Below are 15320 nucleotides of genomic sequence, written 5' to 3'. Positions count from 1 at the left end.
TGTCAAGAAATGTCCCCCCAGCTACAGGGAAGTCCAGTGATTGTAGCTTGTTTGTGCGCGCGATGTTACATCGCATTGTTTAGTTGAAGTTGTTTGGCATTGCTCAATTGAATTTGAGTTACAGATGGATACCAGAGACTCTGAAGATAAGCTCTCTCGTCCCATGACTAGATTGACACGACGGATGTCAGGTAAAGGTGAGCACTGTTCGAGTGGTATGTCAATTAACTAGCTTAGCCGTCGGAATTAGCTCCCTCATATTCACAAGTTTAAAAGAAAATCAGATTTGGATTGGTGCTTTGGCTAATGTTAGCAGGCTTCACCGGTGTAAATGATCCTCAGATAGGAATCTGTATTAAAATTAACTTAATGTTTCAGTTCCTGGTACGAGTTCAGGCACAACTTTAAAACCAATGAGTTATCTCGTTACATTGAAATGCTTTGCTATATATTAGCCATTATGTATGTGAGGGTTTTTTTTGTTGTTATTGTTTGTTTGTGATTTGTTTTTTAGCGCTGTGTCTCGAAACAGTTTACAGCAGCAGCGAAATTAAAATCACAAACTGACTTTCGCTTTTAGCACTGGTGGTCAGTGACAGGGATCAACGTTTCATTAAGCCGCTAAACACACTGATATATGGGCAAACTGTGAAAAGCAAAGTCAGACTGACTTGATATTGAGTTCAACTAGTCTGTGGAAATATGAGTTTTCCTTTTAAGAGCATTCTGAAGTCAATGACAGAGTAGCTCAAAAATGAAAATTCACAGGCTTTTACTGTGAAATCCAAAATAAGATGGCATTGACGGGGCGCTACTAGAGTACAAGGGTGTGTCATGTGGATGTAACATTAGAGTGTGTAAACAAGACTAAATGATATTTGTTATTATGTACTTAACATATCTGTTAATTAACTCGAAGCTTTTATTTTGCAATTAGGTTTCGAATGCTTTTATTTTGAAATCAGGGTTAATGTTGAAGCTACATTTACTTGAAGGTGGTTTTTATTTTGAAATCAGGTTTCCGCGTCTCTTGCCGTAATACTAGAATACATAGGAAACACAAAGCAAAATAGAAGCTGGCTGGACACCAGTGCTGTTTCAGGGTTTTTTCTTCTTTTGGCTGCTCCCGTCAGCGGTCCCCACAGGGGATCATCTCCGTCTTTTTCACCCTGACCCTAGCTCTGCATGTCCTCCTTCACATCATCCAGGAATCTCTTCTTTTGTGTTCCTCTTTTCCTCCTGCCTGGCATTTGCATTTTCAACCTCCTTTGCCCAGTATATTCACTATCCTTCCTCTGCACTTGTCCAAACTATCTCAGCCTTGCCTCTCTATTTCTCTAAATAACTTATCCTGAGCTATCCATGTGATATACTCATTTCTAATCCTGTCTTCCAAAGGGTCGAGTTTTGAGGCAACTCCTAGGCAGCCTATAAAGAGGACCAAAAGAAAAAAAGCACAAGCTGACGCTGCTGATGCTCCTACATCAGTTAATGGCACCAAAGATGGGGAGCCTGACTTTGAAGATGGAGGTTAGTTGCTGGAATTAAGTATTTGCCTAATTTTAATGGCTGATTACCCTTAGTTACCCTCACTGTTCAAGGCACTGTTAAAAAACAAACAATCCGTGTCTATTATTTATTACCTAACAGAGTCCCCTAGCAAGAAGAGCCGACTGGATGCTCAAAAAGCAGTGTTTGACAAGAGCGCTGAAAGTAAGATGGATGTTGAGGAATCATCTGGAGACATTCAGAAAAATGAAGACCAGGAAATGGATATTGAACAGGATTCCTTTAAAGTCACTGATCTGCCAAACATACGCAAAGGTTTGTACTACAACTAGTGAATATTCATTATGAAATAAATCATAGAGATTAAATAATATTCCCTTTTAATTTATTCTTAGTAAATGTAAAGAACAAATGGATAATACAGTAACTTAAAAAATAGGGAGGCTGTATAAAGTGTAAATAAAACAGGACTGAATTAAGTTATCAAAACACCACATTTAAATGTCCAAAGATTGATTCTGTTCATCAACCTGTTCCAAAATCTTGTACACAGTTCATTTGCTAAATAGACTATGTGCACGTTAGCATATGCTACTTCTGGTGCGGAAACTCCTGTGGGGAGCTTTGTTTCCGGTGTCCTATTCGCACCTTGTTTACGGTCCAAAACAAGTTACGCAAATGAATGAATCAAGCGGCGATTTACACTTCTATAGATGTCTCGGGCATTTACCCAATATATCTGTAAATGATGTTCATCGACTTGTCGATATTTTTCCCCCACGCCTCAAAGCAAAAGAGAAAATGGATTCAAATGTTATATTTCTCAGCTGTCCCTCGTTTATCGCAGGTGTTATGTTCTAAAAATAACCAGCGATAGGTGAAATCAAGTAGCCAACTTTATTTTTTGACGGTGCAAAACGTTTCGTGGACATACAGCACTGCACTTCAGAGTCACACTGCTAGCGATTGATGCAGCGATTCTGTACAGGAGAGACGTCACGGAGGAGATTGTCTGCAGCGATCAGGACACAATGTGACGTAAAATAAACATGCAAACTTGCATTTAAAAAATCTGCGAAACAGCGAGGTGAAAGGTGAACCGCGTTATTAGCGAGGGACCGCTGTAATTTTGAAGGTAAGTCACAACATACCCTTCGTAAATACTAATGTATAGAAACCGTTACCAGCAATCATTCATTTTTTGTGTGGCTTTTTTCATGGTTTGTTGACATGCTGTGTAGGTGTGTACTTGACTAGCTGATATCAACATAACGGGGAAACAACTATTGTTCACCTGTAGTCTGAATGCTGAACATTTGCCTGTTTAAATCATAAGACCAGTCACTATACAGAGATGTGCTTCTGAATGTGGACGATGTGTCTTCTGCTGCAGTTCTGCTTGTGTTGAGTGATGTAAACAACTGATCATCTAAACTCTTTAAACGTCAAAGTTGAACATTAGATTTTTATGACACAACAGTGGTGAGTGTTCCCACCTTCTGCTCTTTGTAACTTAACGCCATCTTTCCGTTTTCGAGTTTTGGACATGATTTTGGAGAATATCTTCGCAGTAGCGATTGACCGCAAAGTAAAGCTACCGGAAATGTACAACCCCACATCCGGTCTCAAACCAGGAAGTTAGCATTTTCTCAGGGTCTATTACTGAAACTATGCAAATGTACTGTTCATAAGATTGGGGAAACCTGCAGTCAGCTGAGATTGAAGAAGTCACTTGGATGAGTGACAAACGTTTCTCCCTCTGAAAACGCTACGTCCAGATGAACAGAATCAACTTTTAGAGATTTACTTACCTGGATGATTGAGAATGCATCACATTTAAATAAAAATAAAATAAAATAAAAACAAAGGCAAACAACTTGGACCAATACTTTTATTTTCACTATATAAGCCATATAATAATATACAAATACACTTTGTGTTAAGTTACTTTTCTTTTATGACTTTATTAGGGTTTTATCTTAAAAATCTTCTGCTTAACACAGATGCTCTTGGAGATAGGAACTTAAATCCTCGTGTAGTGCTTGATGAGCTCTACAGACCCAGTCTTAAGACCGAGGATCCCAACTTGATGAAATCCAAGAAAGGTAGAAAAATGCTCCATCTTCCTTGACATTCAGAGTGTTAAATTATAGTGTAAGTTATTTGACCTAACATATTTTATTTAGTTTCAGCAACACCAGCACCTAAAGCACCTGCACCCCCCACCAAGCCTGTCGCACAGATCAGCGCGACAGGGAACAGACATGATGCTCTCAAGCGGTCCAACATGGCAGACTACCAGAGGACGATGATGCTCAAAGCCCAGAGCGCTGGTATTGTGCTGCTCATATTCTGTATAGAAAGGTTGAGCATCTGCGTGATGAATATTGAACTTTGAAAAGATGTTTTCTTTTCTAAATTCTGCCTCATCTTCAGATTTATCCAAAGTTAACCACCTTACCCCGAGTGTGCATCCGAGACGTGAGAATAACGTTCCAAGAAAAGAGACTATTCATTCCAAAGAATCTGGTATTGCTGCTTTATCTCAGTATTAAAGTCCTCTGCAACACCTGCTATAGTGGTGACATCTGTGCATTAATATAATCATGTTTTCTTTTATTAAAAGACAAACAGAAACCTGTTGCTACCAAGACACGCCCCAGAAATTCCTCTAGAGGTAAGTAAGTCATTTTAATTATTATCTTTAGACCTGATGATGCTTTTTAAACATTATTTATTAACGTTGTGTGTTCTTTTCTTTCTGTGTTATTAAAGGGTTCACGTGGTGTTTGTGGGGTTTAGTTCGCCTGGTAGTTCTCTTGTTAGTTCTCCTGGTACTATTTGTGATTGGGACATTGCTGATATACAAGATCGTCCCTTTACTCCAAGACATGACACGTGGTGGAGGGCAGTCATCCAGGGCTGTGAAGCTAGAAAGGTTTGCTGATCAATTGTCTGATCTTCAGACTCGGTTCCCCAGTCAGTGGCCTGAGTTGTGGAAGATGAGCAAAATCCACCTGGAGAAGCACCTTAAAACAGCCCATCCCTCTGAGCCAGTCAGTCTGATTTTCACTGCAGGCCAGAAGGCTGAGAGGACACTGCAGTGCCTCGCTCGGGGCCTGGCTGCTTCCTTCTCATCTGCCCTCAATGCCTCTTTCCTTGACATTGATGGAAAAAGCAAAGCAGGCCAGGACAGTGATGAGGTGAAGTTAGACATTGACAGTCAGCTGAAAGCAGCGTTTGAGGGAGAAAAACCTGTGGCCATCATTCATCGTTTGGAAGAGCTGCCACCAGGCTCCACCCTCATTTTTTATCGCTACTGCGACCACGAGAACGCTGCATATAAGCGGGTTTTCTTGTTGTTTTCTGTGCTGCTGCCTCAAGATGACATCCCGAAGGAAAAGAGTGTAAAAGAGGTGGAAGAGATGGTGCAAGACTATCTTAAGGAGAGGCTGGTGGACACCGGTGGCGAAACTTCCTTCAATATAATGAATAATGATAAGTTTGGTGGTCTGTGGAGTCGCATCTCCCATCTTGTCCTGCCTGTGGTGTCTGAGGTGGAGGAGAAAGGATGCTAAAAAAACCAAGCTGCCTGATTCTTCTTTGCACTGTAGAAGGAGCTACGAGAAAGGAGAAACGTGGAAGTTTGATGTGTGCTGTGATAATTCATTCACAGCATTCGATAATTGTGTTATTCTTTCTCTCAGAGATTACATTGTATTTAAATTGAAGTCAAATGCATATTATTTGGTTCGACTGCACAAAAATTTAAACAGTTTTTACTCATGCACGCATGTTAATAGAGGTTACACCATCATTCTACTTCACAAGTGTGGTGATAATCTTTTCTCATGTGCATGCATCGAAACACAGACTGAGCTGTTTAATTTTCTGTTGCCTGTTAAAGCGTGCATCGTTTCTCAGCAGCTTTTAATGACTGTCTCATTTCATCATCCTCAGCTTTTCTTTACTGGAACTAAAAAAAAAAAAAGTTTTGTTTTCAGTGAAAATTCATATTTCATCTTTTATTCTGCTGTCCAGACTTCATTGAATTCTTTATTTTTCATGTGTGTGCTGGAAATGCTTGGTTTTGACTTAAGTGTCCGTCTTCTTGAGTAACAGCTTTTTAAGGTGAATATTTTATATCCTTTGCTTTTTTCTAAATATGTATATTTGTGTCATGTTTGCTGGATTGAGGTATTTTTTATAGCTGTGTATATATGTGGATTTGATATTAAATGGTCTTTTGAACATGTTGTCGAAAAAGAAACCACTGGAGGTGTTGTCACTTCACATTGTGAGCTACCGCTGGTTTATATTTGTAAAAGATATTTTGGATAAATACTGATTAGCTCGTCCCAGACTGTGCCTTAAACACATATGAAGAATACACTGTATTTAATCAGAGTAAAAACTTTCTCCAGTTATACTAGCGCACATGACAACATCTGAACTTGTTTGCTGTTTCCTGTCATACATCTCATTCCTCTTGTTATTCTGAGCACTCGTAAACACCTGAATATTATCAATAAAGATAATTTTGATACATAGAGGAGTGAATTGTCTAATTGTTTATGTTAATAATGAGCTAGGCCAGCGGTCCCCAACCCTCGGACCGGTACCGGGCCGCGAGAGTTGAGGCTCGGGTGTGAAATGTATAGTTTTCAGGGTTTTCAGCGCTATTTTGTTATTGTTTTTATCGTTTACTCGGTTTTCCTGGGTCTTTTCATGTGTGTTATGAATAAATTTTCTTTTTTTCGGTACCAGTACTAGTTTTATTTTGTTGTATTTATCCGCGACACCTTAAAGGCCGGTCCGTGAAAATATTGTCGGACATAAACCGGTCCGTGGCGCAAAAAAGGTTGGAGACCGCTGAGCTAGGCTACTACTGTTAGCTACAAATATGAAACTGAGGCTACAGTTCTTACAGGCTCAGCAAAACCAGACAACTAGACTGGAAAAATGGTGCCTGGTCTGATGAGTCTATTGTAATGTTGCGACAGTAGGGTCAGAATTTGGTATAGACAACGTGCGAGCATGGATCCATCTTTCTTTCTCTCAATGGTCAAGGTGTTGGTGGCGATGTAATTCTTGGCATATTTTAGAGTCTTAACACTTTTTTGAGCATCGTTTAAATGCCACGGTCTACCTGAGTATTGTAACTGATCATGTCCATCTGTTTATAGGGGTGGGGGAAAAAATCGATACTGTGTAGTATGGTGATATTTTGTTTGCTAATAATGCATCGATACAGGGACAGCAGAAATCGATATTTTGTTACAAAAAAGGTTTTTGTGCTCTGACTTCAGAGCATGTTGATCCTTTTTCTGAGTAAGAATCCTGACATTCCTTCACTGTCCAAATGTGACAGTTTACTTATTTTAATTTAAGACATGTTTTATTTTAATGAAGTTTAAAACTTTTTTATTTAATGTAAAATTATATTTTGTTTTAATTTACTTTCAAATTCTTCAGTTGCTGAAGGGGCTGCATAGTTTTCATAAACTGCATAGTTCAGAATAGCTATAATTGTACCAGATGGTTGATTCAGTTAAGTTGGACTAGACTGTAATACAAACCGTTCAGTTTGTCAACAATAAAACTGAAATGAGAGAAAGACTGAGTGTGAGACTTTGATATTAGATAAAATGAATATTGATAAAGTTTACCTTTATGTACAGAATCTGAATATCGCAAAATATTTTTAAAAAATTGCAATAATATCGTATCGTGCGTTAAGTATTGTGATAATATCGTATCGTGGGATGTATGGTGATTCCCACCTCTATCTGTTTATGACCACAATGTAGCCACCTGCATTAAAAAACATAACACATCATGTAACAAAGCTCAGTTAACCTCAAACTTGTTTACTGTACTCAGATTGCCTCCACAGTTACCAAATCCTGATCCAGTCCAGGACTTTGTGAAGGTAAAAATGTTGTAAATGTGGGGAAAAAAGTGAACTTTATTTTTAAAATTTCACTTCCAGTTTTCATCTTCACACACTTGTGTTTTAAATTTACAGCTACAGAAAAAACATTAACAAATGTTTAGATTGATATCTACACAAATATACCGAGAGCTGCAAACTTGTAATTCAAATTACATTTTTGGGGGATGTGATGAAATGAATTTAGATCATGATAAATGTGTAGCAACTGTGTGAGGCTATGATGTTAATATGAACCAAAATCACAAAGAATTAAGACAGCAAGGTCTCTAATAAAGCATCCACTGGGTGTAACTTATCCTTACTAAAAATTAAAGTCTCCAGCTGTGAAACGAGGACTTGACATCTATTCAGCACATGAAGAAGTCAAACATTTACTAAGCAGGAATTACGACTCACTTCTTAAGAAATCTGACAGTTCAAAAGTCCATTTCAAGATTATGTTTACAGACACTATGTTTTGTATCGATAACATTAAAATTAGGTTTGACACAAAGTATGAATATTTCTTTACTTTTATTTAAATGTGTCCAAATGAAGATATACATTGAAGCTGCTAGAAGAGCATTAGTACGGCTCTAAAAACAGGAAGTTACAGCAAGTTTAATCATTTTCTAAGCAGTTGATAAATGCATCTCTGTATCTTGGCAGAGTTTAACTGAGTCAGTCACCAAATAGACCATAGACATAAACAAAGGCTACATTTTACACAGCAGTGGGTTTATTGTTTTGAACTCAAGAACAAAAGAAAAGCCATTTTACTGAATCATGAGACATCAGTTTGCAGCACATGCTGTAGTTTCATGGGGACGAAACTTGTGAGTGAGTGGTCCACTTCCTCTTTACAGCATTTATGTTTATTAACAGGGGTGGGACTCGATTAAAAAAAAAGTAATTAATTAATCCTGATTTATCGCATTTAATTGCGCAAGAAAATTTACCCCAAAAGTTTAAAAGGGTTTTAGTGGGCGATAGAATAAAATAATAGACATGAACATGAATATTGTAAACTCAAGCTTTTTTAATTTCCGGGGGGCGGGGGCATTTAAACTGCATTTCAATTCAAAACAGAGGTATAAAAATAATGTTTCTAACCAAAATTGAGCAGACTTAAAAATAAAATGCTATTTTTATACATTCTGGCCTGAAAATATCGTAAGAGTTTTTTTTGTGATCCAGAAAGAGTAATATTAAAACTAAGTAGCTGCCGCCATTGTTGGAAACTGGAATTGGCTGAGCCGCGCTATGAATTCTGGGATATGGTGGACCACGAAGGATACACCCGACCCCTCCTTCAAATCTGGGGAAAAGGAGGACGCATTAATTATTATAATTAATTAACCGTAATTAACGCGTTAAATTACCACCTCTATGAATTAACACTTGAGTTATAAGCCGTTATCAAAGCAGAATGAACATAGTTATTAGATGACTGCAATTAGACGTGATCTATCCCAGATTCAAATTCAAATGTTATTTGTCACATACACAATCATGCACAGTACAACATGCAGTGAAATGCTTACTGCTGTGCAATTTAACTGCTTTGATTCTCGACCATTAAAAATACAAGAATGACCTCAAATTAAAAATGGAAAATAAAAAGGTTTGCAAATCAGCAGTGTGCAGATTTACAGTGAACAGTAAAAAAAATTATTGAAATACATTATTTTGTTATTGAGTGCACGTACAGTGATGTGATATGCAGTGTTGGAAAGATTACTTTGGCTCTGGATGGTGCATGAGTAGAAGTTCTTGAGCATCTTCAGAGTGTTTGTGTGACAGGTCCTGTGTGATGTCAAGCCCCAGGTATGTGAAATTATCTGCTCTCTCCACTGTTAAATATATGCTGCCTAATAATGTCTGTTCTGTGTGGCTTTTCATTAGGCCTTTTTTTCTTAATCTGACTGCAAGAAAATGCCTCCAAGATACACAGGTGGTCTAACTTCATCCTCGAAGTAGTGCTTAACTGTGATGAGAATTAATTTAACCTACGTTAGGAAAACTTCCCTTGAAAATGAAAAACAAGCTATATAGTGTGCCTGGGGCGTTTTTAGCCCAAAGATTTACTTTTTCTTTTTCTTTTTTTTTGCTGTTTGTCTGACACACTACTAAAAATCTAAAAATATTTTAAGGACTCTTCTATTTTTGGAGTGTATTTTTTTTATGTATCTGTATTATATGGTACACACACATTAAAAGTGAATCTCTGTCCAGAAAATGCACTCAGTTTACTTTTTACTCCCTGTGAGCATCATTCATTATTCTCCCCAGTAATTAAGGTTAGGATATATATATATTTTTATTCCAATCCATTCTTCTTTTGCAGCATTTAAATAACCTTTATCAGATTTGTTACAGACATTTCAAAAAAGTGTTTTGCTTTTCTTTCACAAATGTGGGGATTCAATTGAGTTAAAATGTACAAAACAGTGATGTCATGTTTTGTGACGAGGACCCAGGCACAGAGAGACGTGATGAATTTAAGAATTTCATGATTTAATAAAGAAATTTGCAGACTTGCACAGAGATGGTAAAATGATGATGACTGATAACAGAGACGAAGACAACAGTCGACGAGGACAGGGAGGAACAGGGGTTTAAATGCACCAAGGAGACAGTCAGAGAGAACTCGGGACAACTGGAGACATTTAGGGATGCAGGGACTGACAGAGACGGGGAAGAAGTCTCACTGTGACGAGTAAAGTTTATCTTGCCTGGCTGGGCAGCTCTCTGGGTGCTCAGCACCCCCAAAGCTCTGATCCTAGAATTGCCCCTGTAGTGTGCTAAAGCAATATGCAGTCTGTGTAGTCTGCCTGGTGTATTGAAAAATTACAAGATACAATAAATAAGACCCTCAAGCACTACTTGCATTAAATGAGGAAGCAGCAGATAAACAGTGTGATATGATCAGTGTGATGTAACCATACTATATATATATATATATATATATATATAAGAGAAATCTGATTGTGATTCAAACAAACCACAAAACTATTGTTTCTGACAAGTAAATATACCAACAATGATGGCTATAGAAAAAGAAATGGCTCCAGCGAAGAGGATTACTGACACAATATTAACAACAGCATCTCTGAGTCTCCTCTGATTGTTTCTCTCGCTTGTTCCTAAATGGCCTGTAACAGAAAAATACGAATATTATTATTCCTCATTAGATTTCATGCTGTATTTGATGCAGATTCTTATATTCAGACAGGCACAAGGCATTCACCTCGTTTCTCACTGCTCAAAATGACAATCCAGATTACATTCAGGAAATCCCACACTGTGAAAGCAATCATCACTTTCAGAAGCCAAGAGTCCCTCACGTTATTTCCGCTCTCATTCTCCATAACACCAAGAAATATGACAGCAACTGGCCCAAAACAAACATGGAAATAATATCAGAGCAATGTAAAGGCAGTGGCAACTAGCTCCACAAAAAAGTTCAAACTCTTTTTTGAAGGTGTAAAGTTAATACTCTTAAATTAAGTATAAGAATTTTCTTACTTGTAAATATATTATGGATAACAAAACAAACATTGGCAGCGTATTCACAAATCTTCCTTCTTGAAGAGAACGTAAAAAATGAAATAAACATTTTGCACAAATGTCAGTTGATATGTTTGCACATGCAAAGTGAAATTAAACGTACCTTTCAGGACCGCTTCTAATCCCCAGAGACAAAATTACTATTCCAGTGAAATTAATCACTATCATCACACACACAAGAGCAAAGAAGAAGACCTAAAAAAATACATATAAACACACATTAAAAATACATGTGGGAAAAATTAAACAGATGTTGTCAAAGGAGCTTGCAAAGAAAAAGCGTCTGGACTTCTTTAAGTTACTTGAAGATGTTTCACCTCTCATCCGAGAAGCTTCTTCAGTTCTAAGGTCAGTCGGAAGCTTCTCGGATGAGAGGTGAAACGTCTTCAAGTAACTTAAAGAAGTCCAGATGCTTTTTCTTTGCAAGCTCCTTTGACTACGATTACCTGGATGCTGAGAACCTTCACAGACTTAAACAGATGTTGTTACTGAGACGTGTTTTCCACCACCAGTTGTTGCTCACCTTGAAGGAATCACCGATACTAAACAAGATCAGGAATGAGATTTCAACAGCCACACAGAGCACGTTGCCTGCTACCTTACACACCTACAAAATTTAAATAAAAACAACAGTGCATATTATAAGTTAGCCTTGAAAGCCCTGAAAATCCATATTTTACCCTATGGAAGCAGGGGTAAGTTCCAGCACCCCGTGAACCCCCGGCTTTCAAACTAACTACATACTCAAAGAATTCTTGGAAGCAATACAAAGATGCAGGACGAGAAGAAAATAAAACACTGTGAGCACCAAAGGCCCCCAGCTCTTACCTTATTTATACGATGAAAAACAGCCTCACTGGCCAGTAAGACTTTGCCTATATTGGATATTACCTAACAAGACATGAAGTAGAACACAATTACATTTCTTTTTGTTCTTTTAAGGTGGGGCTGAATAGCATTTAGTGCGTGTCTTGAGTATCGTTAAATATGCTACTTACTTTCATCTGTGCCACCAAAACACCATCAAAACACATCAGTGCAATACCTGCTCGCTGAAAGTAAATCAGAAACAGGGAGCAGTGTTGTCAAAAAAAGCTCTTGCAAGGTTAATGAGTCACTTTGTGCACAGTGTTACAAAATCAAATCCACCTGTGGGTTCTTACTTCTTCTATGTTGGTGTTGCACTTTGTGGTGCTTGGTGTAGTAGATGTTTGCGGTGTAGTAGATGTTTCCAGTGTAGTAGATGTTTGCGGTGTAGTAGATGTTTCCAGTGTAGTAGATGTTTGCGGTGTAGTAGATGTTTCCGGTGTAGTAGTTGTAGTAGTAGTGCGCTGAGGTAAGATGATATTCACTTTTTCCCAGAATTGTACCTTTTTAAGAATAAATGTTGCTCTGAAATATGTTAGAAGGGAATGAATGCTGATATAATTCATTTTCTGTTGCATTGCAATATTACAGAAATCTGAAGCAGGTCAGGTTCGTTTTCACCGTGGACGTCAGCCATAGAATATCAGAAATTTTAAAGTCACCTGAACATGATGTCCTGCTCTGCTTCTGTCGCAGTCCAGTTAACTTGGATCAAAGTTTTTCTGCGATTATTTATTTGACTAACAGCTGAATCCTGAGAAGAGTGGCAAAACATAAGAGAGCTTCAGATTTACAAAAAATGAAAACAATAAATCAAATTCCAACTACTTACTTCCAAAACACCGCATGTCAGGAGCCGAGTCGTGTCAGGCTCAAGTAGAACAAATTTTCCAGTAAGACGTGTTTCATCTGCAACCTCTCGAGCCTCTAACATAAACCCTCTAAAATATGTGGATTCCTCGCTCTTGAGCAAAACTTGAAAATTGTTTCAAAAATTCATCCAAGCAAAGATTTGGAAAAAAGAGAATGAAGAGAGATTGTAATAACTTAATAAGTAAATTACAATTACACCAGACATTGCTGTGATAAACAAATTTAACAAAATAAAAACTACATCATTCCCTGTACCTGTAACAGGCTCTCCAGGATAGCTGCCGGGCACATATTCAACCATGTAGGGGGGGTTTGTGGTTTGAGGAGCTGCACCATTATGATCGGGTAACATTGAGTCACATGCTTCTGGGAAGTAACCCCCTGAATACCCATGCAGCTTTGAGATGATGTTAAGACTAATCAGAATCCACATCCACATCTGTCAAATAAATATCACAGTGATACCAGGTCATCCATTGGCACTCTAAATATTCATTTACTTCTGCAAGTATTCATATACTTCCAGCATGTAGACATCTAATAATAATAATAATAATACATTTTATTTAAAAATAGCGCCTTTCAAAGCCCCCAAGGACACTGTACAACAGATAAAAACACAAAAACTGGAAATGTACACAATAATAAGAATAACAGATAAAAGTTAAGAGCATACAGAGGTTTAAACATAAGCAATTTTAAACAGATGAGTTTTGAGGGTGGACTTAAAAAGAGGGAATGAACTAATGTTTCTGAGGTCAGGGGGTAAGGAATGCCAAAGTCGAGGGGCAGAGCAACTAAAAGCCCCGCCCCCCATTGTAATCAGATGAGCGGAAGGAACAGAGAGAGAAAAAGAAGATGACGATCTGAGGCACCGGGATGGGAAGTTCATCTGTACTAAATCGGAGAGGTATGGTGGAGAGAGAGAATGAATAGCCTTAAATGGATAAAGGATTATTTTAAAATGGATGCGAAATTTAACCGGGAGCCAGTGAAGCTGCTTCAGGATTGGGGAGATGTGGTGGGTAGAGGAAGTCCTAGTGGCAGATTACACTGAAAGTGTTTGCTTTAAAGATGCTTGAGAGCATAATGTCATTGTCATTCATAGATTTGCAAGTATTGAGCAGCCGACACATTGCTGGACATAAATGTTAGGTTAAAACTTTTTCGCCTTTTAACTACTGTTTGATTACAAATGCAGTTTTGGTGGACAGAGCCAGCATTGTCATGTTTCGGCTGTGTGAAGGCAGGCAAAAAGGTGGACCCAAGAGCAGGACTCACGGAGGCACAGGTGAACTCGAAACCCTCAGCTTTATGGAGGAAAAGCAGACTGAACAAAGAACTAACTAGACTGGAATGCAAATAAAATAGCAGGCAGGCAAACAGAACACACAGAGGGGGTAAGAGGATGAACAGACGTTAACGACGCGACACTGACATAAAGACACACTGGGCTTAAATACACTGAGGCAGTAATTAAGGGATGAGAGACAGGAGGGGAACACACCTGGGGAAAATCACTACTGACGAGGCAGGGGAAACGTAAACTGAACACATTCACATAAGACAAGGACCTTCAGAATAAAACAGGAAACTAACAGACACAGAGGACCAGACAAGACACCATGGACAGACAGAGGGACATACGGGCAGAGAAGACTAAGCACAGGCAACCTAAACTAAAGATGAGGGCACGATAGCAAGACCTAAACCAGAAATAATCATCATCATCAGATAGCTAAAGGAACAGAACATAATTATAATCAAATCAGTATCACCAGCGAATAAGAAATGATCCATAATGCAAAAATAAACTAAAACATAAGAAACTGGGTCGAACCGACCCAGGACCGTGACAAGCATGAGATGTATGTGGATTTCTCTAGGAAAACTATTAGGAGAAAAAAAGCCGTTTTAGAGAGCTCTCAGTTTTATCCATTAAACTAGAAAAGGATTTCAACATTTCTCTGACAAATATTAAACACAGACTGACAAAAACAACTGAATAAGAACAGTTTCTTACCTTAAAGTAAATGTTTGCACACCACATCTAATAATGGGAATCAGAAAGCTAAGAGAATCCAAATAAACCGGAACATCTGAGTTGACACAGAAAAATATCTCCTCTTTGAAAGTCCCTCTAAGAGAAATAGAAGAAACCCTCCAAATGTCTCAGAAGAAATGAGTCCACCCTCCAGGACAGTTACAGTTGTTTCAATGTGTGTTAGTGGGCGGTGCTACAGCTGTAATTGAGGAAGCTGGAACAAAACACATTTCCCTTCACTTGTGAAATGAAAGACATATCTTAGATTATTTCCCTAGTCTCTTACTTCCTCTGTGTGTGTCAACATCCATATCACCAGGTCAATAAATCTGGCTCAGTGAGCAGATATACTGTTATGTGTAAGGCTTTGGATTGACGTTATTCAGACCGTCCCAGATTCATTGTCTTTAGTGGACCCTACTGGTCTAGGGTCCATATATATTGTGCTATTGTACTACAACCAATCAATGAAGGATCTGAGCTATGTAAATGTTGTCATTGTAGATGTGAGTCAGCCAAATT

At 38.2% G+C, this 15320-nt stretch overlaps 2 protein-coding genes across 5 annotated transcripts; one reads left to right on the top strand and one right to left on the bottom strand.

Annotated features, from left to right (window-relative positions):
• The first annotated feature begins 16 nt into the window (after positions 1 to 16).
• Positions 17 to 6057, top strand: LOC146490712 (uncharacterized). Of its 3 annotated transcripts, none has more exons than XM_085152123.1 (8): positions 17 to 197; positions 1399 to 1530; positions 1651 to 1824; positions 3513 to 3614; positions 3702 to 3842; positions 3946 to 4038; positions 4136 to 4186; positions 4285 to 6057. In XM_085152123.1, exons 1-8 carry the CDS (start codon positions 125 to 127, stop codon positions 5085 to 5087), a joined length of 1569 nt encoding a protein of 522 aa, XP_085008249.1. In that variant the 5' UTR covers positions 17 to 124; the 3' UTR covers positions 5088 to 6057. The 3 variants fall into 3 exon arrangements, with proteins under 3 accessions (XP_085008249.1, XP_085008248.1, XP_085008247.1); XM_085152122.1 differs by having other exon boundaries at positions 19 to 191; positions 3696 to 3842; XM_085152121.1 differs by having other exon boundaries at positions 19 to 197; positions 3696 to 3842.
• A 2494-nt stretch (positions 6058 to 8551) lies between these two features.
• LOC146490711 (uncharacterized) lies at positions 8552 to 15283 on the bottom strand. 2 transcript variants are annotated; one of them, XM_085152136.1, is made up of 12 exons: positions 14778 to 15283; positions 13010 to 13193; positions 12714 to 12856; positions 12544 to 12635; positions 12178 to 12406; positions 12013 to 12066; positions 11843 to 11905; positions 11538 to 11621; positions 11118 to 11209; positions 10973 to 11031; positions 10695 to 10838; positions 8552 to 10599 (listed from the first exon to the last, which is right to left on the bottom strand). In XM_085152136.1, the coding sequence occupies exons 1-12, from the start codon at positions 14802 to 14804 to the stop codon at positions 10457 to 10459; spliced, it is 1314 nt and encodes a 437-aa protein (XP_085008262.1). In that variant the 5' UTR covers positions 14805 to 15283; the 3' UTR covers positions 8552 to 10456. The 2 variants fall into 2 exon arrangements, with proteins under 2 accessions (XP_085008262.1, XP_085008264.1); XM_085152138.1 differs by lacking the exon at positions 14778 to 15283 and having other exon boundaries at positions 12714 to 13128.
• Between the last annotated feature and the right edge of the window lie 37 nt (positions 15284 to 15320).

Source organism: Neolamprologus multifasciatus, chromosome 23 (genome assembly GCF_963576455.1).
Source record: "Neolamprologus multifasciatus chromosome 23, fNeoMul1.2, whole genome shotgun sequence".
Classification (NCBI taxonomy): domain Eukaryota; kingdom Metazoa; phylum Chordata; class Actinopteri; order Cichliformes; family Cichlidae; genus Neolamprologus; species Neolamprologus multifasciatus.
Note: the sequence above shows the minus strand (reverse complement) of the source record. Positions and strands in the feature narration are given on the sequence as shown.

Excerpts from the sequence above, each read along its gene's own strand:
- LOC146490712 (XM_085152121.1), top strand. The coding sequence starts at position 125 with ATGGATACCAGAGACTCTGAAGATAAGCTCTCTCGTCCCATGACTAGA. Across the intron at positions 3,843-3,945 it reads GCTCAAAGCCCAGAGCGCTG|ATTTATCCAAAGTTAACCAC; the intron begins GTATTGTGCTGC and ends CCTCATCTTCAG. Across the intron at positions 4,187-4,284 it reads CCCCAGAAATTCCTCTAGAG|GGTTCACGTGGTGTTTGTGG; the intron begins GTAAGTAAGTCA and ends GTGTTATTAAAG.
- LOC146490711 (XM_085152136.1), bottom strand. The coding sequence starts at position 14,804 with ATGTGGTGTGCAAACATTTACTTTAAG. Across the intron at positions 13,194-14,777 it reads GTGCAAACATTTACTTTAAG|ATGTGGATGTGGATTCTGAT; the intron begins GTAAGAAACTGT and ends TTTATTTGACAG. Across the intron at positions 12,636-12,713 it reads TGACATGCGGTGTTTTGGAA|GATTCAGCTGTTAGTCAAAT; the intron begins GTAAGTAGTTGG and ends CACTCTTCTCAG.